General features: G+C 38.3%; 2 protein-coding genes across 3 annotated transcripts in view; both read left to right on the top strand.

The window, feature by feature from the left end:
- Window positions 1-21,969, top strand: part of LOC307120419 (uncharacterized protein) — a 50,955-nt gene extending 28,986 nt beyond the window's left edge. The window contains exons 6-22 of the mRNA XM_079807448.1: window positions 9,037-9,109; window positions 9,242-9,314; window positions 9,531-9,603; window positions 10,965-11,037; window positions 11,185-11,260; window positions 11,392-11,464; window positions 11,612-11,684; window positions 11,845-11,917; window positions 12,074-12,146; window positions 12,323-12,395; window positions 12,549-12,612; window positions 17,187-17,380; window positions 17,518-17,632; window positions 17,985-18,295; window positions 19,175-19,395; window positions 21,000-21,159; window positions 21,776-21,969. Of these exons, the coding sequence (XP_079663574.1) occupies window positions 17,194-17,380; window positions 17,518-17,632; window positions 17,985-18,295; window positions 19,175-19,395; window positions 21,000-21,159; window positions 21,776-21,909 (1,128 nt within the window). The 5' untranslated portion in view covers window positions 9,037-9,109; window positions 9,242-9,314; window positions 9,531-9,603; ... (7 more) ...; window positions 12,549-12,612; window positions 17,187-17,193 and the 3' untranslated portion in view covers window positions 21,910-21,969. The remainder of the gene's footprint in view (window positions 1-9,036; window positions 9,110-9,241; window positions 9,315-9,530; window positions 9,604-10,964; window positions 11,038-11,184; window positions 11,261-11,391; window positions 11,465-11,611; window positions 11,685-11,844; window positions 11,918-12,073; window positions 12,147-12,322; window positions 12,396-12,548; window positions 12,613-17,186; window positions 17,381-17,517; window positions 17,633-17,984; window positions 18,296-19,174; window positions 19,396-20,999; window positions 21,160-21,775) is intronic.
- A 492-nt stretch (window positions 21,970-22,461) lies between these two features.
- LOC307120418 (uncharacterized protein) overlaps window positions 22,462-23,649 on the top strand; it is a 41,932-nt gene continuing 40,744 nt past the window's right edge. The window contains exon 1 of one of the 2 annotated variants that reach the window (XM_079807447.1): window positions 22,462-23,375. In XM_079807447.1, the coding sequence (XP_079663573.1) occupies window positions 23,306-23,375 (70 nt within the window). In that variant the 5' untranslated portion in view covers window positions 22,462-23,305. The remainder of the gene's footprint in view (window positions 23,376-23,649) is intronic. The other variant, XM_079807446.1, reaches the window with a different exon arrangement.

The raw sequence follows: 23,649 nt of genomic DNA, 5'->3' as shown, positions 1-23,649 counted from the left end.
TTGGGGGCGTGATAATGTAATTTTAGGTTTTAATGATCACAGAGAGTCAGGACCTCGGTTTTACGTATCTGAAGGACGGTGCTTGTTACAGTATAGTGTCCCCATCACTATACTGAGGTGTTAGGACCCACACAGACCACAGGTACCCCTTTTCCACCAAGGCAGTGCTGGTGGTAGTTCGGAGCCAGAGCCTAGTTTCAAATTGGTTCTTTGTCTTTCCACACCCAAAGCACCAGCTCCAAACCAGGAAAAATGGTTCTTAAGTAGCACCAAAAAATTGCTGGTCTAGAAGTAAGAACCGCTTGTGTCAGAGGCTGGGGGCGGGGTTACCGTGATCCGCCGATTACCGAGATCCGCCATTTTTGAAATAGCAGCTAATGGAGCTAATAGCTGCTGCTCGTTTGTAATCTCCGTCTATACAAATTACGGCGAGCTGCACGAATGCGTTGGATTCGCTGTGTTTTGATGCCGATGTAGGATCACAAAGCCATGTGTATCAATAGTAACGCAACGTTCGCCATTGTTGCTTGAAGGCTTGTTTGAGATGCATCAGTGCTGTGCAGACCGATCGCCGTATGACAACGAGAACATATGAACCAACTCCAAACTGGCACTAGCACTAGCACTAGCTCTGAACTAGCACCCGGTTCATTCTGGTGGAAAAGGGGTAAGGGTGAGCGCCCCCTGCTGGCCTCACTAACACCTCTACCAGCAGCAACCTAGTTTTCCCAGGAGATCTCCCATCCTGCCTAGCTTCAGTAGGAAACCAGTCTTGGGCTACAGGGTGATATGGCTGCTGGTATGCCACACTGCCAGGATCATCAAGGAGTGGTTCGAGGAACATTGATGGTGAATTTCTGTCAATGTCTTGGCCTCCAAATTCACCTGACATGAACTCAATAGAACATTTGTGGTTCGACTTGGAAAATGGGTTTGCACTATATCAGCACCACCCCGCAATGTACAAGAACTGGAGGACCTACGGTAGACATTATGGTACCAGATATACCAAGAGACCTATCGCCACCTCTTCGAAATCAGTGCCTCATGGCGTGGCTGTTTCTTTGCCGGCTAAAAGAGGTCCTACGGGTTATTATATTGGTGGTCATAATGTAATGGCTCATCGGTGTGTATACTATATACAGTATGGTGTGTGTACTATATATAGTATGTAAAAATCTATCATTTCTCATCTAGGAATATTTTCTTTAGTGATTTTACTAGATCTCATATATATATTATTTTAATTTTTTACTGCACTTTTCTGTTGTGTGTATATTTGTTCCACTATTAAAAAAATTGATTATAATTAGCTAATAATTTCAAGTCTCTGGATTTTACCAACTGTAGTTCAGCAGCACCATCAGCCATTCGGTGCATTTTCCTTTGAGGAATGTAAAAAAAATAAATCAATCCAATAAATGAAATGCGTGCTTTGACTCAGCATTAAAGCATAGTGAACATCATCACCATGCACATCAAGTGTCAATTTTCACATTATGTGTTGTGTCACATGACTCTTCCTGCTGCATAGTGCTGTAATGCTGTTTTAGCTGCTGTTATTCAAAACACACCAGAGGGCGCCACTCAAAAGTGATGACGGCATAAAGACATTTTATTCTAATAAAGCAAAGATTGAGTTTGTTGTTGTTATTATATATTATTAGTGATGGGTAGATTACTTACAAAATGTAGTCAGTTGCTGATTACAAATGACCTGATAAAAATTATAGTTTGTATCGTATAATTTACATTATACATACTTTACACTCCAATCCAGTAGGTGGGGAGGAATGCACTTTTTAAAACAAAGCAAACATCATTAGAAGAAGAACTTGCTAACACAATGGATTCAATAATATAACTAGAATCTGAAACTATAATGGAAATATTGAATAAGGAGGTGTTAGTAGGTGTTCTTTGATGTGGAAAAGACTTATGATATGCTTTGGAAAGAGGGAAGTTTTAATTGAATTTGATAGGATGGGAATTAAAGGAAAAATGTGTATTGGATAATGGACTTTTTGCTTAATATGACCATACAAGCAGGCCCGGATTAAGAACATGTAGGGCCCTGGGGCTATGACAAACCCAAGGGCCCCCATAGTAGCCGATCTTAGTGCCACAACGTTTTCTACCACAGAAATAATTAGTATTTTTTAAAAACTAAATCTTCAAAGCACAGAGATACAATGAGTATATACTGTCTGAATTTTCCATTTTAATATTCGGTAGGCCTTAAATGCATAAATGCATTAACTCCAGATATGAGGTCAAAGCAAACCGGTTTCCAGAAAAAGCAACAACTTTTGAGTATATACAACTGCCTTAAAGCTACACTGTGTGATATTTTCCCCCATCTAGTGGTGAAAAGGTATATGACCATCCAGTAAATTTTAGTTTCTGTTCCTCTCAATTCCGATTTCGTTTTAACTCCTACGGTGGCCGATTTAGTCCAAGATTAATATGGCTTCCAGTTCGACCTCGTCCACATTCGACACGGTGCCTGTGGGATATTCTGTGCGCAGTGGGATGGTTGGAACTCAACTGGCCTAATTATTCGACTAGAAAGAACTGCAGCTAATCCAGAGTGAACTTTGATGATAGTAATGTTTATTCAGTCATCCAATTGCAAGGCATAAACAGGTTTGCATGTATATGTACATAAATGTGGTTTCTGTGAGAGAACAAATAAGGATGGTAAATATACATGATAATGGCATGACAGAAGATACACAGTTAAGAACTGTATAACTATACTTATAAGTTACATTTGTATAATGTAACCGTAAACCAGAGCTTATTGTACCATATATAGGCGCTAAATGCAGCTGCATTAAAAGGAGCGGAGCTGCCGCTGCTGCTGCTAACAAGCGGTGTCGGATTACAAAAGTGTGTGCGCAGGTTTAGCTCTGTATAACAAGTGTCAATATGCCGATCAGACCTGATACATATTTCCATCAACATACATTACAAGCAAATATTTTCTATAAACGAATAAACATTGTTGATAACAAAATAACTGAATGATTATTCAAATAGGTGAGCATTACGCTATTGTATGTTGACACAAAAATACTTCTGAATCAACTGAATTACGCGATGACACACTCTGAAACACATCTACAATGAAAATAACTATTATTACTTACGGAGTTATTAACGCACAGAAATACCACACAAGGAAAAACAGACTTTTGAGGAATAAACAAGCCAGGAAAACTCCGTATAACTCTGTTACTGGAGCTGCTGAGATGAACTCTCTGCGCATGCACCAGACAAGTCTGAACAAGTTGACGCGCACAGTGTTAAAACCGGTTAAAACGCGAATGGCGAAGCTTGAATTTACGGGTATGTCCCTCTTTGGCTAATGTACTTTCAAGATGGAGGGGCAACATGGCGACCACCGTTAGATCCCATTACCTTATGTATTTTCAATGGCATATTATAAACTTACGAGAATACTTTATTACTTGAAAGAAGTAAATATACATTAATGAGCACATATATTTTTGAAAGAACTAAGTGTTTTTAGCTAAGAATAGACTAAAAAAGTTACACAGTGTAGCTTTAAGGAGTTTTAAAACCTGTGAGGTCCCAAATTTGAGGTATTTTGGGGGGTTTGGGGGCATGGTCCCCCAAGAAAATTTTGATTTCTCTGATCTATATATGTGCATTTTAAGATGTTTGAAGGCTAAATTTTTTTTAATAATAAGCTTTCAAAACCATGCAGGTGGGCAGTAGATTGTCATACCCATAGTATAACACGCGACTTTGGGCTTCTTTTTATGGCAGGTCGTGTAAAAAAAAACACGTGTTGCAGTTTTTTGGGCTTATTTTAAAAAATGTGTTTGCTTGTTAGGGAAATATGACAAGCAACTTCATTTCTTTACATTTATGGTCGCTGTTTTGTCCAATACATTGACTGACACTGTCTTCTCAAAGCTAATAGCCAATCAGTGCTATGATACAAATGCTGTAGTAATTAGTTCTCACATCCCGCCTCCTTCTCCCCCTCATTGAAGAAAAATTGCATTCAATGTGACATTATAAATGCACGTAATGATAGTTAGTAGACGTAAATAGACGTATACATTTCCACAAACAATGCCACCAGCAGAGATGAACAGAGATGGAGAGGAAACAGGGAGGACAGGCACCTCATTTAATTTAAAAAAATATTTGTATAACATATTTATCATTACAGGCTATAATAAAAATAAAAACTAGTATACTAACAGTAGGTATGGTTCCCAATTAATTTATAATAAATATGTGGCTATATTGCAGCACTCCCTTAGTGCTTGCATACATCCCAATGTGCATACTATCCATCCTAAATAGCATGTGACATTAGTAATTTTCAATACTATTTAGGGCAGATAGTATCAGATTGAGATGCAGGGCTTGTCTTTTTCACAGTTTGTAGTGCGTGTTAACTACTCTGCACCTAATATGTGTGCACTAACTCCGACTAAATTGGCCTTCACGTCACTTTTTCCATCTCCAAACCTCTTCTGTTCACTGCTGATTGGAGGATATTTCATGCCCTTTATTGCAATTTGATGATTTTTTGTAAAATCACATCTGTTTTTGCTTTTCAAACTCAGAGAGGTTTCAGTTTAAAATGTTGCAGGCTCATTTATTGATAACAAAATAACTGATAATAAATTATATTGATGATAATAAATAATATAATAATATTGGGCTTGTTTTTGAAGCTGTGGTTGCTTATTTGTCTTGCCAGAGTTGGCAACACTGGTCATACCTGCTCTCTCCTCATTTCATCACTCTCTCATTCTTTTTCTCTCAGTTTCCTTCTCTTGCCCTGTCTCTTCCCCTCCTAAAGCTGAGCTCTGGCTGATAGTCTGTTCGTTGTTTAACATTGAACGTTGTTTGAAATATGAAATGTTTAGTTTGGCTATAATGTATAGGCTACTTACATCTCACACCGTTTACTGAAGCGTCGCGTGACTCGCGCAGCAGCTTATGTGTACATAAAGCACTCTATTGGTGGTCAATTATTTCACAACATTTATTAGCTATGTAGCCTACACCTCGGAAAAATACAGCGGTCCGGACCTCGGAGACCTCATAGCTGGCTACGGCCATCGTGTAGTCTATATTTACCTCAACACTTCAGACATGGTCGGAGCTTTTCAGTCTGGTTCAGCCAATTTCGCCACAGAGCCTTTACTGTACACATGATGTTGAGCTTGTATCAAATTCAAATGGATAAAACGACTGCCTGGCGCTCGTTATGACTTCAATGGAGCGGCGAAAGCGCCGAACGAGTTTGTCAGCGACGACTCAGCTGTTCTCGCGCTGCCACTGCTGGATGCGCGTGCGGTTTATTCAGGTAGCGCCGTTTCTTCACCTGGCTTTTGATTTTCCCATGCACTCGCAGCACTCCAGTAGCCTAAATAACAGCGCTTAATTTGTGGGGGCGTGGTGTGGTTTTGCGAGCGGCCCAACAGGAAAACTTTAGGTGCTCCCGATCGATTGTCAATCATTTTCTCGGCCAATCACGGGCCCCCTCCGTGCTCGGGCCCTGGGGCTTCAGCCCCACCTAGCCCTTATGTTAATCCGGCCCTGCATACAAGTAAGGGTCGGAACAAGTTAGTCTAGGATTTACTCAACAGATAATGGGACCCCACAAAGAAGTGTGTGTTGCCCGTATTATTTAAAGGTGAACTATGTAGGATTTTTACAGTAAAATATCCAGAAACCACTAGGCCAGTGTTATATATTTTGTTCAGTTGAGTACTTAGAATATCCCAAATGTTTCCAACCATTTGTAAATCGTGAGAAATTGCTATTACCAAGGAACCGGGACGTGTGAGCTATGCGTGTGAGGGAGTCGCCTGTCGATTGCGTCATATCTGCGTTACCCTCGGTTTCTGGTTTTATTCAGTGAAACACTTTACTCTCACTGCAGTGTGAACAAGTGTCATAGCAGCCGCCGTGCGAACGTCATAACTTCCTTTTCAACACACTCAGATATATCTAATACGATAAACAGAGCTGCGTTACCTCACTCATGATTGGAAAAGAGGAAGTGGCGCCGGCAACGTGTCATAATAAAAGTCCCGCCGGCGATTATGCCATAATAACAGTCCCGCTCTTCAATCGCTCTTGCGGCCTTGCTCAGCTCCACAACACTCGGTCCTGCTCTGCTTCACTACAGTAATGTTAATAATCGCATCCATGAACATGATTTCTGCCGGAGTCCTATCCTGACTGTTTTCCACCGGCTGTGAGGTGAAGACCACATGTCCCAAGATTCTGCGCTCAAACGTGGCGTCATCATGAACAGGCGACCTCTAGTGGACGGAAAAGTTACATAGTGTAGCTTTATTTAATATAATGATAAATTACATATTTAATGATTGGACAAGGAATTGGTAACTTTATAAGTGGATGATGGTGCTTTCTGGAAATGGGGAAGAAATTTAGCGTATGTGGAAAGCAGTATGCAGGAAGCAGTTAATGAAGATGGGAAAATGGGTTCATAGTTGGAGTTTTAGAATGAAATAAGATTTTTTTTTTTTTTAAATCAAAGAAATCATCAAATATCGAACTAAAGCTTTATGGTCAAATGGTTAGAGCAGGTGACAGAAATTAGTTTATTTTGAGTGTCGATGGATTGAAAACAAACTTTTGCATCATATATAAAGAAAGTAACAGATCATTGTAAAAAGGGAATAAACATTTTATGATATTCGGCAGGGGTAGATTGAGGTGCAACCCGACAGGCATTGAAAAGAGTATATTGTGCAATGATTAGACTTATTGTTAGATTATAGCAGCATAGGGAATGAGGCGGTGGATAAACTGGCCAAGACAGCATTGAGAAATGAAGAGTAATTAGAAGGATTTAGTGTTTTTTGTTTTGTTTTGTTGTTGTTCTTTTCCTTTCGTTCATCGATACTTGTAACTCCACCCCAGTAGGTGGCGAGAATGCACCTTAGGCTTAGCCTGGGAAAACCCAGACAACTTCCTGCAAATTTAGATTTGCTCTTACTACTGAGAATGATCTGGTTTTAACCAGGCTACCTTAGGCTGGTTTGCCAAACGCCATAAAACACAAAAGAAGAAGAATAAGAAGACGCGTCTCCCAAAATACATCACTTTCACTTTAACTAGCCCCAATGGAGATCTTTGTTTTTTTTTTTTAAACCCTTCACACTTCACTGATTCTTATTATTTTATTTCAGTTTCTATTAGTTCAATTACAGAAAAGTGTAAAACAAATATAAGACATTGTGGTACAGTTCAGAGGATGTAACAACATCAACTAAAATATAGAATGAATAGGCTATGTATGCAATAATAATAATAATAATAATAATAATAATAATAATAATAATAATAATAATAATAAACTGAAATAAAGTATAATATTAGGGCAGTTACATGAATTTGAAAAGCTTTAAAATGGTATTATTATTTGTATTGTTGTTATAGTTTTTTGTTTTGTGATCTCATGTTTGAAAGGGTTTCAATATTGTGAGATCAGTATTATAAAAAGTAATATATGAGGGTTTCTTTTGAGTAATTCTTGTTTTATGAATATAGAACTTAGCCAAAATAATTAAAAGATTAATAAAATAGTTTCGTTTTTCAGGAAAAAAAAGTGGTGCAGCACAACGCGATGTAATACCCATCAACAAATCCTTGACTAGCGTTCAACTTTGCTTAATTTAAGTTTTTCACGTTAAGCGATTTAGAACGCTATTTTTAGTGATTTAAATATTGCAGCAGGTGCTGTATATGGATCACAAGTGCCAAAGATTTGCATATATCATATTTTAGTTTTTTTTAAGATGGAAAATGTACATGCTTTTGCTGCAGTTTTTTGGCTATTTTGCCCTCCAGGCCTCCGCGACAGTCACGTGACTGAAAGGTGAATACTGGACCAATATATTTTTCTTGTAGTCAGATTTCCTTCTTCAGGTTAAATCATGGACAATTTTTTACATTTTGAATAGAAAGTTGTCAAGCTGAAATGGCACCGAATAGGAATGACCCTTATATCGTGTTCATTTACATGCCCGTACAAACATGCATCATCAAGGTGTACTGACCCTGATAGCAATAGACTCCGGGGCGGATCCGCCTTCAAGTCGCCAGGTCCGCTGTACTCTCAGACTCAATTTGGCCATACGCACAGAATATGCCCCGCCTCCGCACAGCGCACTGTCAACTCGCGGACTCGCAACGGGGGCTGGGCGGATTCTCTGAGCGAACGCGCCTTTTTAAAACCGTCATTTCCTCACAGTGAAACGCCGGAGCCGGTCGATATATTTATAAATACGGAACACGGTAAGAATGGTTAAACTATACTTTATTTGTACATTTACGTAGCTGGTAACATTAGGCTGTTCACTTTTTTGCTTTATGTTTGTAATTCTGAAATGTTTGGCTCAGCAAAATTGTCATTAGTATAGATTTGAGTACAAATTCGTTTGGTAAATAATTTTTTGAGTAAAAAACTATTTGGACGGAATTTCTTTTATCTTTCTGGGAGGTGGGGTGATTTTAATTCTGTCCGGATTTTAATCCTAATAAAAAAGTGCAACTCGCGGACTCGCAACGGGGGCTGGGCGGATTCTCTGAGCGAACGCGCCTTTTTAAAACTGTCATTTCCTCACAGTGAAACGCCGGAGACGGTCGATAAACACGGAACACGGTAAGAATGGTTAAAATATGCTTTATTTAGGATTTTTACGTAGCCGGTAGCATTAGGCTGTTCACTGTTTTGCTTTATGTTTGTAATTCTGGAATATTTGTGGCTAAACAAGCTCTTCAGCAAATTGTCATAATGTATAGATTTGAGTAACGTACAACTGTTTGGACGGAATTTATTTATCTTTCTGGGAGGGATTTAATTAGTTGTCCGGATTTTAATCCAATTCTGACCGCAGATTTTCACCCCTTTCCAGTAAAAAAGTTAGGCCTAACTTTAACGTTACCGCGCGTGTGTGTGTGTGTGTGTGTGTGCGTGTGTGTGTGTGTGTGTGTGTTCTGTTGCAGGTTTCAGCTCATTCAAGTGCCAGTCTGTTTTGAGAACTTCGTCCATTTCATCTTTTCCAAACGTCTGAGTAACGTAAGTTTAAAAACTGTTTTTAAACTTGATTTAGCCAGCTGACTAATATTCTCCACATGTAATGTTGCTTCAGATAATTATTTTACATCATATAAAGTGTGTGTGTGTGTGTGTGTGTGTGTTCTGTTGCAGGTTTCAGCTCATTCAAGTGCCAGTCTGTTTTGAGAACTTCGTCCATTTCATCTTTTCCAAACGTCTGAGTAACGTAAGTTTAAATACTGTTTTTAAACTTGATTTAGCCAGCTGACTTAATATATTCTCCACATGTAATGTTGCTTCAGATAATTATTTTACATCATATAAAGTGTGTGTGTGTGTGTGTGTGTGTGTGTGTGTGTGTGTGTGTGTGTGTGTGTGTGTGTGTGTGTGTGTGTGTGTGTGTGTGTGTGTGTGTGTGTGTGTGTGTGTGTGTGTGTTGCAGGTTTCAGCTCATTCAAGTGCCAGTCTGTTTTGAGAACTTCGTCCATTTCATCTTTTGCAAACGTCTGAGTAACGTAAGTTTAAATACTGTTTTAAACTTGATTTAGCCAGCTGACTTAATATATTCTCCACATGTAATGTTCAGGGTTCCTACGGGGTTTGGAAAAGTATGGAATTTGATTTGAGTAATTTCCAGGTCTGGAAAAGTATGGAAAAAATAAATCGGAGTATGGAAAAATATTTATGTTTCCAGACTATTGTCCCTATTTCATTTTCTAAATATAAAATTAAGAATTTCTAAATGTATATAATAAATATATACACAATGTTTTTTTTCAATGAATGAAAAACTTGTAGCCCTAGCTATGGCAGTAAAGGTCAGACCTGTGTGTTCCTTCCTTTCCACAGTTCAACAGTGGTTAACACAGCACTTTGTAGTTTGAGAAAGCAAGTTGGGTTTGAGGATAAAACAGAGTCGATGGTGTTCTTAAAGGAATAGTACACCTAAAATGAAAATTTGTCATTTATTTACCCCCATGTCTTTCAAAACCATAAGACTTTATTATATTAACATTTTTAATATTTAAAATCTGAGAGATTTCAGTCCCTTTATTAAAGGACTTGTTCACCCCAAAATAAAAATGTCCTAATCATTTACTCACCTCAATGCCATCCAAGATATCCATGACTTATTTTCTTCAGTGAAAGATAAATTAAGTTTGAGTTGGTGCCATTTTGGATGGCATTGGGGTGAGTAAATGATTAGGACATTTTCATTTTGAGGTGAACTAATCCTTTAAATATCTTCATGTGTCCAAGATTTCCAAGATTAACAAAAGTCTTATTAGTTTAGAATGACATGAGGGTAAGTAAATTATGATAGAAATTTAATTTTTGGGTAAATTAATAACCCTTTAAAAAAATTGTGACTGATTTAGCATTTTGATCGTTAAGGTCACAAAAGGCACAATTTTAATATGGATTTCTAAATATTAGATATCCTACATAGAGGTTTTGACTCAGAGTGTAACAGACTTGTCGGTGCCGATAGCATTGTGGGTAAGTGCGTCGCCATGTAGTGCTGTTGTGCTTCGGGAGACCCGGGTTCGAGTCCTGCCTCATGGACTTTTCCCAATCCCGCCCCCCTCTCTCTCCCTCCTTACTTCCTGTCTAGCTACTTTCCTATCCTAATCAAAGGCAAAAACGCCAATACTAAATCTTTAGAATGTAACACTTGTTAGCAGTTGAATTTGAAAACATTTTATCCGAAAAAGTTAAATATGGTCGGAAAAATCTGTAGGAAGTCTGGAAATTCGAGTCTGGAAAAGTATGGAATTTTGAAATGAAAATTGTGTAGGAACCCTGAATGTTGCTTCAGATAATTATTTTACATCATATAAAGTGTGTGTGTGTGTGTGTGTGTGTTCTGTTGCAGGTTTCAGCTCATTCAAGTGCCAGTCTGTTTTGAGAACTTCGTCCATTTCATCTTTTCCAAACGTCTGAGTAACGTAAGTTTAAATACTGTTTTTAAACTTGATTTAGCCAGCTGACTTAATATATTCTCCACATGTAATGTTGCTTCAGATAATTATTTTACATCATATAAAGTGTGTGTGTGTGTGTGTGTGTGTGTGTGTGTGTGTGTTCTGTTGCAGGTTGTTTCAGCTCATTCAAGTGCCAGTCTGTTTTGAGAACTTCGTCCTTTTCATCTTTTGCAAACGTCTGAGTAACGTAAGTTTAAATACTGTTTTTAAACTTGATTTAGCCAGCTGACTTAATATATTCTCCACATGTAATGTTGCTTCAGATAATTATTTTACATCATATAAAGTGTGTGTGTGTGTGTGTGTGTTCTGTTGCAGGTTTCAGCTCATTCAAGTGCCAGTCTGTTTTGAGAACTTCGTCCATTTCATCTTTTCCAAACGTCTGAGTAACGTAAGTTTAAATACTGTTTTAAACTTGATTTAGCCAGCTGACTTAATATATTCTCCACATGTAATGTTGCTTCAGATAATTATTTTACATTATATAAAGTGTGTGTGTGTGTGTGTGTGTGTGTGTGTGTGTGTGTGTGTGTTGCAGGTTTCAGCTCATTCAAGTGCCAGTCTGTTTTGAGAACTTCGTCCATTTCATCTTTTGCAAACGTCTGAGTAACGTAAGTTTAAATACTGTTTTAAACTTGATTTAGCCAGCTGACTAATATATTCTCCACATGTAATGTTGCTTCAGATAATTATTTTACATCATATAAAGTGTGTGTGTGTGTGTGTGTGTGTGTGTGTGTGTGTGTGTGTGTGTGTGTGTGTGTGTTGCAGGTTTCAGCTCATTCAAGTGCCAGTCTGTTTTGAGAACTTCGTCCATTTCATCTTTTCCAAACGTCTGAGTAACGTAAGTTTAAATACTGTTTTTAAACTTGATTTAGCCAGCTGACTTAATATATTCTCCACATGTAATGTTGCTTCAGATAATTATTTTACATCATATAAAGATTGTGTGTGTGTGTGTGTGTGTGTGTGTGTGTGTGTGTGTGTGTGTGTGTTGCAGGTTTCAGCTCATTCAAGTGCCAGTCTGTTTTGAGAACTTCGTCCATTTCATCTTTTGCAAACGTCTGAGTAACGTAAGTTTAAATACTGTTTTAAACTTGATTTAGCCAGCTGACTAATATATTCTCCACATGTAATGTTGCTTCAGATAATTATTTTACATCATATAAAGTGTGTGTGTGTGTGTGTGTGTGTGTGTGTGTGTGTGTGTGTGTGTGTGTGTGTGTGTGTGTGTGTGTGTGTGTTGCAGGTTTCAGCTCATTCAAGTGCCAGTCTGTTTTGAGAACTTCGTCCATTTCATCTTTTCCAAACGTCTGAGTAACGTAAGTTTAAATACTGTTTTTAAACTTGATTTAGCCAGCTGACTTAATATATTCTCCACATGTAATGTTGCTTCAGATAATTATTTTACATCATATAAAGATTGTGTGTGTGTGTGTGTGTGTGTGTGTGTGTGTGTCTGTGTTCTGTTGCAGGTTTCAGCTCATTCAAGTGCCAGTCTGTTTCGTCCATTTCATCTTTTCCAAACGTCTGAGTAACGTAAGTTTAAATACTGTTTTAAACTTGATTTAGCCTGTTATTTTGACAAATACTGAGTGCGTTTACATGCACATTAAACCGATTGTTAAATAAACGTACAACCAAAGACTATATTATATTACTATCTTTTTTTTTCTGTAACATTTCTTTTAGATAAAATGAATAGAAAAACTGTTCCTGTCTCCAGCTCTACTTTAAGACGGAGGGCCCATGTAGATGTAGATAAACGACTTAAAGAAATTGGGGATGATTACACAAATTTGACTGACTTTCAGATGACAACAGAGATGGACCTTGTAGATGTCAATAGAGAGTTTTCTGAAGAAAGTACAGACAATCCAATTGAACTAGTCTTTAGTGAGGAGGAAGGTGGCATGGAGGTAGATGCAGACATGCTTGAGGGTTTGGTGGTTGGCAGCTGTGATAGGCCGATTCAGGCATCTGATTCAGAAGATGAACTCTCTGAGACATTTTCACTCTCTGACAGCATTTCCAACTGGGCCATACACTTTGGCATTTCTTTGGTTGCTTTGACAGCACTATTGTGCATACTTCGCATTTTCCATCCTGATCTTCCAAAGGATGCTAGAACCCTCCTTAGGACTAAGACAAAGTATTCTATTCTAGAAAGAGCTGGAGGACAGTACCACTATTTTGGTATTCTGTCATCGCTTAGAAATACGCTGTCTAAATACGTACACACACTGGCAGACAGTTTCTGTTTGAAGTTGCAAATAAACATAGACGGACTTCCTTTGTTCAAGAGCTCTAGTCTGCAACTGTGGCCCATACTTGGTCTGCTACTGAGTGTTCCCATGAAAGAACCAGTAGTGATAGGTCTGTTCTGTGGTTCAAAAAAACCAAGCTCAGCAAAAGCGTTTCTTGGAGATTTCGTTACTGAGTTACAACAGCTTGAAAAAGGCTTTGAAATAGAGGGTAAGACATTGAAGCTCAAGCTGGACACAGTCATTTGTGACACACCAGCCAGGTCCTTTGTTAAAAACACAAAGAATCACAATGGCTACCATGGTTGTGACAAATGTTCTCAGCCTGGAAAATACATTAACAGACGCATGACATACCCATATACAGACTATGCTCTAAGGACAGATGATTCATTTGAAAACATGGTTGACGAGAGTCATCATCATGAGGGGCCACATCCATTTCATGGCAGCAGTGTTGGCATGGTTTCACAATTCCCTCTAGATTATATGCATTTGGTTTGTTTAGGTGTGGTAAGGCGCTTGTTGAACATTTGGCTCAAGGGTCCTCTGAATTTCAGAATACCTGCAAACATAGTAGAAAGAATGTCTGCTAAACTGGTAGAAATGCGTTCCTACATTCCAGTGGAGTTTGCCCGAAAGCCCAGATCGCTAAGGGAATTAGATCGCTGGAAGGCCACTGAATTGAGGCAGTTTCTGCTGTACACAGGACCTGTAGTCTTAAGTACCTTTCTGGACCGAAATATGTACAGCAATTTCATGCTACTCTTCTCTGGTATTGCCATTTTAGTAAGTCCTAGACTATCTTGCCACACACAGTACGCTCGCACCTTGCTTAGATCTTTTGTTTCTCACTTTGGTGACATATATGGCAAAGATCAACTTGTTTATAATGTACATGCTTTGGTCCATCTGGCAGATGAAGTACAACGACATGGTTGTCTTGATGCATTTTCTGCATTTCCCTATGAAAGTTACCTACACAAGCTAAAAAGACTTGTCAGAAAACCAGACTTTCCCCTTGCCCAAATTATTCGTCGATTGTCAGAGATGAGAATTACTGACACTCCTTTAAATGGTGCCTCTTTTAAAAAACAGCACTTTGTTGGGCCACTTGTAGATGGACTGTCAGTGAAAGCACAGTATGGTGAGATGGCCTGTGACAAGTGGACGGTTAAAGTTTCAACCGGGGATAATGTGTTTGCCATTGGAAACAAGATTTGCATTATACATAACATTGTGGAATGCAGTGATGGAGTGTACATGGTATACAAAGAATTTTCTGAGAAGTCTTTGTTCTTCACTTACCCATTCAATTCTGACTATCTGAATATCCATACTGTTTCACAAACATCAGATATGCTCAAGTGTGTTAAAGCTTCAGAGCTTGTCCAAAAATGTGTTGTTTTACCTCATAGGGATGGTTTTGTGGCCATACCCTTATTTCATACATTTTAGATGAGGGACAACAAAAACTCCACAGGTTAGTGGTTTAGGTCACCCAAAAAGTTCAATTCTTTTACTCATTTCATCATTTACTCAGCCTTATGTTGTTTTAATTTTTGGGTAAACTAAACCTTTAAAGGGAAAAATGAAAATTCTGTCATTAATTCCTCCCTCATGTTGTTCCAAACCTGTAAGACCTTCATTCATCTTCAGAACATGTATTGTTGTATGAAATCCGATAGCTCTCTGATCCCTCCATAGACAGCTATTTAATTGCCACTTTCAAGGCCCAGAAAGGAAGTAAAGACATCGTTAAAATAGTCCATGTGACTCCAGTCGTTCAGCCTTAAAGGGTTAGTTCACCCAAAAATGAAAATTCTGTCATTAATTACTCACCCTCATGTCGTTCGATACCCGTAAAACATTTGTTCATCTTCGGAACACAAATGAAGATATTTCAGTTGAAAGCTGATGCTGAGAAAGGTCTCCATTGACACTCAGTACATTCACACTCTCAAGACCCATAAAAGGCACTAAAAACGTCGTTACAAAGTCCATCTCACTACAGTGGCTCTACAATAATTTTATGAAGCGACGACAATAGTTTTTGAGCGAAAAAAAAAAAATCAAAATAACGACTTTATTCCACAAGTTCTGTTGTCCTCTGCCATGAACTCACGAAGCACCACGACGCATGCGCGAGAATATGGCGTAGGGCATCAATGTAGATCAATGTAGAATTCAACAGCTTAGATACGGCGCGTCTTCCTCTGCTCATTGTAAACAAATCTCCTCCTCGCTTCTGGGTCACGTGTCCGAACGCCGGTTCTGCGTCATATTCTCGCGCATGCGTCTTGGTGCTTCGCGAGTTCACGGCAGAGGAAGACAGAACTTGTGGAATAAAGTCGTTATTTTGATTTTTTTTTTTCGCTCAAAAACTATTGTCGTCGCTTCATAAAATTATTGTAGAGCCACTGTAGTGAGATGGACTTTGTAACGACGTTTTTAGTGCCTTTTATGGGTCTTGTGAGTGTGAATGTACTGAGTCCCTATGGAGGCCTGTCTGAAGCCTTTCTCAGCATCAGCTTTACACTAAAATATCTTCATTTGTGTTCCGAAGATGAACGAATGTCTTACGGGTGTCGAACGACATGAGGGTGAGTAATTAATGACAGAATTTTCATTTTTGGGTGAACTAACCCTTTAATGTAATGAAGCACCGGGAATTTTTTTTGAGTGCAAAAATAACAACTTTATTTAACAATTTCTTCTAGCCTGTGCCAGTCTCCTAAGCAGTTCCCGTGCATGCGTCATGATGCTGCCGTAGATGAGAGCGCTGCACTATTTACAACGGAAACTTTTTGAATAAAGTCTGTATTTTTGTTTGTTTTTTTTTAGCTCAAATTTCTCATCGGTTTATAAAATTAAGGTTGAGTCACATGGGCCATTTTAACAATGTCTTTACTTCCTTTCTGGGCCTTGAAAGTGTTAATTATTGCTGTCTATGGAGGGATCAGAGAGCTCTCAGATTTCATACAACAATACATGTTCTGAAGATGAAATAAGGTCTTACGGGTTTGGAACAACATGAGGGAGGAATTAATGACAGAATTTTCATTTTTGGGTGAACTAACCCTTTAAGGTTACAGAAACTTATCAGCTTTTTCTTTTTTATAATTAACAGTACAAAAGGATGAAGCCATTTTAGTTTGTTTTCTTCCTGGGGGAGAATGATGTTTTGTAGTTTTGATGGTAGTTTTAGTTGTACTTTTTGTGTTCAAATATTAGCAGTAAGACTTGATGGGGTTGTTAGTTTTGACTGGACTGTGTTTGATACTAATTTTGCTTAAACACCTGTGACAAATGACATCACCATGCCTCATCACACTGCAGTCTGAAACTGGATAACAATGAACTGTAAGTACTTTGTGTAGTAAGTTGCTTGTGTTAAATGTGTTCAAAGTAATTTTATGTATATAGCACTTTATACAATACAGATCGTTTCAAAGCAACTTCGCAGTTATTTGACAGTTCATTGTTGATTCAATTGAGTTCAATAAGGCCACATTTACACTGCAGGTCTTAAATGGCCAATTTCAACCTTCTTTTAGAATTGACCCATATGCACTATGCAATTACACTATGCACTTGGTGAAATAACCAAAGGAAGACGTACTGACCTGAAAGGCTAAAAAAAGAAGTACAAACAGTGTGATCAGCAAATCATTGGGTCTCATTCACTAATTCTTCTCACGAAAACATTCCACCTAATTCACAACACATGCATACGCCACAGCAATAATTGATTAATATCGATGGTTATAGATTGTGTTTGACAAATAACAATTGTTTCAGAACTTGAAACAGGAAGTTATATTTCTGTGGTGCTGTTTTTCCTTCTAGGTTAAGGATGTTCAACCTAATCGAGTTCCTGATAAACAAAACAGTAGCAGTGGTGCCACAAAAGTGGTGCAGCGATGGAGTTGTCTATTGGCCAAACTACAGAAATGATGAAAGAGTGAACAGGGCAGTGAAAAATTCAGAAGAGCCTGGACCTGACTGGAAAACATATGATGTCAGAATTATTAAATCATTCGGTATGCTAATTTAAATTTGTAAGAAAATATCAAAATATTGGCAATTGGAAAAATAATTTTAATCAGTTCTGTTGTCTATAATTCTATTTTTTGTTCTGTTAATTTGAAACTACTGAAGTTTAACACATTATTTTTAGATGACTACTTTGAGGCACAACGACTCTTAAGGAAATCTCTGATGTGCAACACATCAGATCTACAGTCTGATGAGGAAGAGGAGGAGATTCGACCAAAGAGAAGGCCAAAGCCAATGTTAGTGTATACATATATTATCCTTTAAATTCTACGTTAAAGGATTAGTTCACTTCAAAATGAAAATGTCCTGATCATTTACACACCCCCCCCCATCTCATCCAAGCTATTAATGTCATTCTTTCTTAGTCGAAAAGTAATTACGTTTTTTGAGGAAAACATTCCAGGATTTCTCTTAACACAACTGCCACAGGATTGCCACGCCATTCTTAACCAATTACACAAATTTTCAACTCAAGTTCTTAGGCCAGTCAAAATGTTTATGTAATTATTAATAAGAGCCTCTGCAGATCAAGATAAGGTTGTTGTAATTTTTCTACCCTAATTGTTGTAATTTTTCAACCCACTTTAGCCATTTCTTGGGAGACACAGATGATGACAGTGAAGAAGGTCATCCTCATAAAAAAAGAGCCAGGGGTCCAGCCAAACTCTTAACCGAACCACCAGCTCCTGTTATCTCACCACCACCTCCTGTTATCTCACCACCACCTCCTGTTATCTCATCACCACCTTTTATCCCAAGTGGCACAGTTGCTCCTCCTCCACCCACTTCACCACCTCACTGTGCACAGAGACCAGCAGAGCAAACCCCTTCTACAAGCAAGGTCTACAGACCTACCTGGCGGGGGGGGAGATGTGGATCAGACGGTATTGCCTGCTCTGGTGAGCAATAACGGATAGTTTTTATTTTGTCAGATATTTATTAATTGTAGTCTTAGTCCTGTGTCAAATCTTATTTTTAGCTTTTATCATGTTTAGTCAACCTTTGTGCTGTTTTTATTAAGTCATTTTTAGTCAACCAAACGTCTGGGCATTTGAATCTACTTTTAGTCAATGAAAATTAGACACATTTTTGGCATGCTGTATAGTGGTTAAAATGATAATCATAATTACTGTAGCATTTCTATCGTAAAGAAGTGGACAAAATATTCAAGATTGAGTAAACTTTTGAATTAAATGTTGTTTGGCCAAAATTAAACAAGGATTTGATCTGCTGTAAAGAGTAACAACACCAGACCGTTGGTGCACTCTGCAGGCATTTGTTATTGTACACATTATGATTGTTTATATTTTGCATATTATGTATTTTAATAAGGAACCATATGATTACTTGTTTTTGATACTTTATTTCAACCAAATATTATTACCTAATTGTAATTGTATATGTATTTTAAATCATTTTAAAGGCTTAGGTCTTCGCTAAGGTCTATTTTACAAAACAAATCATCAAAATAATCGACTGATTAGTGACAGCCCTATTCTCGTGTGTTACGCAGCATGTTTGAGCTTCCGCAAGGGGTTTGTTCTCACACATCAAGCAAGTTCGATTGAGCTTCTGTTTATGTTCGCTATCAATGTTTATGTGAATAAAAGCCTAAATTCAGTTCTTTGAGGCCTCGATTTAAAAAAAGTTAAACATTCTCTTCCCATCTGTTCAGTGAAATGTGCCTTAATGAGTTGTCCAATGCAGAATAAAAATTGTTTATATATTCCAAACTTATATATATATATATATATAATAATTTTTTTTTTTTTTTACAGCTGCAGAAGTCCACATTATAAGTTTATTGGAATTACTTAAACACCAGCAGGAGCAAATAATTGCTAAAGTTAATTATTTGACGAGCAAGTTGAACCCAGTAGGCCAAGACATGGAAATGCCAGACAACCCAGTAGAGTTTCCATTAAGGTCAATGGAAGAAGTGGAGAATTTTGAGGAGTGGCTCAAAAATCCTGCCAATCATCAACTGAAGTCGAGTGTGGTGAGTCCCCCCCCTCAATCTCATTGCACTGTAAGATTAGATTACATTGTAGCATTTTTACAGTGTCAATTTTTTATTTATTTTTTGTTAACCTTGGGGAGTGAAAAGAAAACACATACTGCGTTATTTGTTCATTATTTTTAATGTGTTAAACAAAATATTTTTATCAGCCCTTTTATAAATGGTCTTTAATGGTCGTCATATTTTTATGTCTATAATAAATAATGTGTGCTGTATATCGAGCAGTTTTAGGTTTGCTCTTAAATGAACTTGCACAGTAGTGTAGTGCAAATGACGTTCCCCTACTTATGGGTCTTATTTAAAGGTGTAGTGACGAAGGGAGCAAACCCTAGTTTTGGCACAAAGCCTAAGGTTACACAACCAAATGGCCCCATTAAGGTTAATCTGGGCAAATCTTACCAGATATATTTTTGAGTGCAGTTTTCCCAAAACTGTCAATATCTTATATACACTAAAAACATTAAATATATAGCACAGAGGAAACAGGTTACTTGGTCATCAAGATGTTTAGAGGAAAAAATGTAATTAACACTGGACATTTGTTTCCCTCTGTTAATAGGTTGTTTGCCGGTGACGTCACTGCTGAGGTGCGAAAAGCAGATGGAGGGCAGGAAGCGATTTTCTACCTAGGAATCACTAACACAAACTCAAAATGTTTTGCGTGGTTTATTGTTGCTTAAACCGAAAAAACCACAAAGAGCTTTTGTAGTTTACGTAACTTATCACTTTTTTACTTTAAAACAGAGGTCTTCAACTCTGCTCCTGGGGACCCACTGTCCTGCAAAGTTTATTTTCAACCTGTTTGTCACACCTGCCTGTATATTTTCAACAAGTGATCCTGAAGAGCTTGATTAGCTTCACCTGTCTGTAATTAGGGTTGGAGCTAAACTCTGCAGGAGGGTGCCCAGGGGTGCTTCTCAATATCCCTACTCGTTTCCTCGCTCCCGTCCTCCAAACCGACCGAGCTCAGCCATCTTGTAGGACATCTCAACTCTCTAATTGCACCGCGAGGAGGAGTCATAAGGAATCAGTGACATTACTAGATTTGCTATCCAGCGTCTTACCATCAACTCCCCAACCTGTATAAAATAGGGTTTTACACTTAGAAAAGCGGGAAAGTACATTGTCCAGTTTTCCACTTGAACGATGGTGTTCATATGGCAATTCTCGTCGCAGCATGAATGACCTACAATGGTGACATTTTTCACAACTACGAGTCGACAGACAATCTAAACCTAAACTCGCTAGCAGAAAGACAGCTCGGTTAAACAAACCAGACCAGAACTCAACACGCCGTGACGGCAGCTTTACTCTCTATATCAACCGTCTAGAAAGCAGGCAAGTGTTCCAATTAAGTAGAAAAAAAAAATCGCTCCTATTCATAACATAAGGATCACATCCAACATATGTTGTGATTTTCTGTTTATAGCTTTCTAAATCAGCACAGTAGCCTACATACTCCATCTCGTCCATTATGTTTTTCAATTCCTGCCATCCATCTGAATTTTGTGCGTCATCAGAACCACGTGATTGTAATGCACAAGCTAATATACGAAATTGACAGGATTTTTGTTACATTTTAGATTTCCTCCCTGGCAACTATTGGGGGTCATGACACAAAACGTGTCACATGGAACATCCTTTCCCGCATGTTCCATGATGATGTGGGGAGGAGAATAAACTGGAAGGGCATGAATGGGAAAATGCCATTTCACCAGATGGAGTCAAAGAAGTTCCTTCTGTGTAAGTAAATGTAATAAATATAGCCTGGCTACAAAATATAAGCACATTTCTTTTTTTATTCTTTTGAACCTAACTTTTTGTTGTTGTTGTTGTTAAAAATGAGTGAGTACATCATGAATCCATCTTCCAAATTGTGTTTTTTTTTCTTATCCTGAAAAACTACAATACGCCTATAATAAGTCTTTATATTCAGACTACTTTAAACAGAATGGGATGCCACCCATTGTGGAGTAGCCCAGTACTCATCATAGACATAAGCACAATATTCTACAGGAAGACACATGCTCCGCCTAACAATGCCTGGTTGGGCCAAACAAAGTAAAAAAACAACAACAAAAAACATATTTCCACTCTCAAAGGCATTCAATTTCAATAAAAATGAAGAAAATGTTCTAAATGTGAAAATAAAGTACCTAATGAAATGTTTAATAATAATAAAAGCATTTACTGGGTTGGGTTAGGGGTTAGTGTAGGGAGGGCTTTTATTGATGTAAATATCATCTATCACTTAGAAAATGTTATTTTCACTTGGTGTAAATAGCCGCTGCCTTAGAAAACTGGCACAACTCCAATGTGATTTCATGAAATTTAATGAAAATCTGCTTGTGTATTACAGGTGCAGTGAGAAAGAGCCATGTATCCCGTGCCGCCACTGATGAGGAAATTACCAAACACACAATACGGTGGTTCAGCCTGGCAGCAGATAGGGGGAGCTCAAGGAGCCGTCCCACTGTCAGCACCCAACAGTAGTGTCTCACTGTTAACTACATTAAATTGTGAAGTGTTCATTTAAAATAAAATCGAGGTTTTAAATAAATGATGTTTTATGTATTTTTATTTTTTTTTCTGTTTTTCTATTCATTAATTTAAAAAAAAAAATCCAGTTTCTACAAAAACAATTTTAACAGTGCAACTCTTTACTACATTAATAAGAGTAAATGTTTCTTGAGCAACACTAAAAATAACGTGTTCTTTTTCATTATATATATATTTTTTTTTAAATCTTGGTACAACTTATGGTTGCACTTCATTTTCTATAATACTATTCATTGTATACATGAATAATAAAACTATAAAAATAACTACAGACTACAGACTGTTTTTACTTTTACAGTCTAATTACCTATTTCTGTGTAGTTTTATTGTTACTGGCTAAATAGGATTAATTTAGCTTTTCAAGTTTTGAATGATTTAATCATGTTTTATTATTCATAAAAGCAGACATTAAATATTCAAGCTTTTATAGAGCAATCCAGTCTATCTAATGTTGTTCCATTATAGTTTAAAAATTTCTATGTAGCTAGTTTTTGCAAGAATACTTTTGAATGAGGGATCTGAAAGATATCCAGACCGAATGACCCACTTAATAAACGGGTCCAGATCGGATCCGCGGCGGATCAGCTGCTTTATCAGCGGGTCCAGATCGGATCCGCGGCGGATCAGCTGCTTTATCAGCGGGTCCAGATCGGATACGCGGCGGATCAGCTGCTTTATCAGCGGGTCCAGATCGGATACGCGGCGGATCAGCTGCTTTATCAGCGGGTCCAGATCGGATACGCGGCGGATCAGCTGCTTTATCAGCGGGTCCAGATCGGATACGCGGCGGATCAGCTGCTTTATCAGCGGGTCCAGATCGGATACGCGGCGGATCAGCTGCTTTATCAGCGGGTCCAGATCGGATACGCGGCGGATCAGCTGCTTTATCAGCGGGTCCAGATCGGATCCGCGGCGGATCAGCTGCTTTATCAGCGGGTACGGGGCGGATCTGCCCTGGATCTGGTCTGGATCCGCAATCCTTATCTGTTCCGGTTCCGCCGCGCTGTGCAAGTGGACTCCGTTCCGGACCCGTTTTGCGGATCCGTTCCAGAGCTTGTGATACCTCCGGGGCGGATCCGTTCCGGAGTCAGTTTGCTATCTGGGGAACTTGGTCTTTTAATATCACTTACAAAGCAGCTGCACGTTCAAGTTCAAACCGGTGCGCAACGTTTTCATATACGGTTTTGAGATACGTTCAACGCAACACCGTTTGAAAAACATTTTGCAACGTTTTGTCAGCCCTGGTAAAAATGCCTGGGGGTCAATGGAGAAAAGACTTGTTTTGCCCTCTAGGTGGGCGTTCATAATGCTGTGATGTCACGTGAAAACTATGAATTGGAAAACAACGGAGAAAATGAAGCACGTCTCGATTTTGCTCTTGCTGTGTTTACTTGAGCAGGGTAAGACATTTAGGCTGTATAAAATCTCTCTTCCTGTCGACGATGTAAACAAACGAGGCTCTGTTCGCTTTAAATTCGACCAAAAATAATGTAACGTTATTTGTATTTGCTCGACATTGTTCGTTTTTTGCTTCAGACGAAATTTGCTCGTGACCGTGATTTGATATTAAAATTTAAAAAATATAATGGCGTTCATCATAAACTGGTCAAATGAGCCTTAATACAACGCGAGTGTATGGTTGTATTTAAGCTTTGGTTAAGCTTCTGCAAAATG

The sequence above is a fragment of the Gobio gobio genome, assembly GCF_949357685.1.
Source record: "Gobio gobio genome assembly, chromosome: 24".
Classification (NCBI taxonomy): Eukaryota; Metazoa; Chordata; class Actinopteri; order Cypriniformes; family Gobionidae; genus Gobio; species Gobio gobio.
The sequence above is the reverse complement of the archived record's forward strand: the minus strand, read 5'-3'. Positions and strand labels throughout refer to the sequence as shown.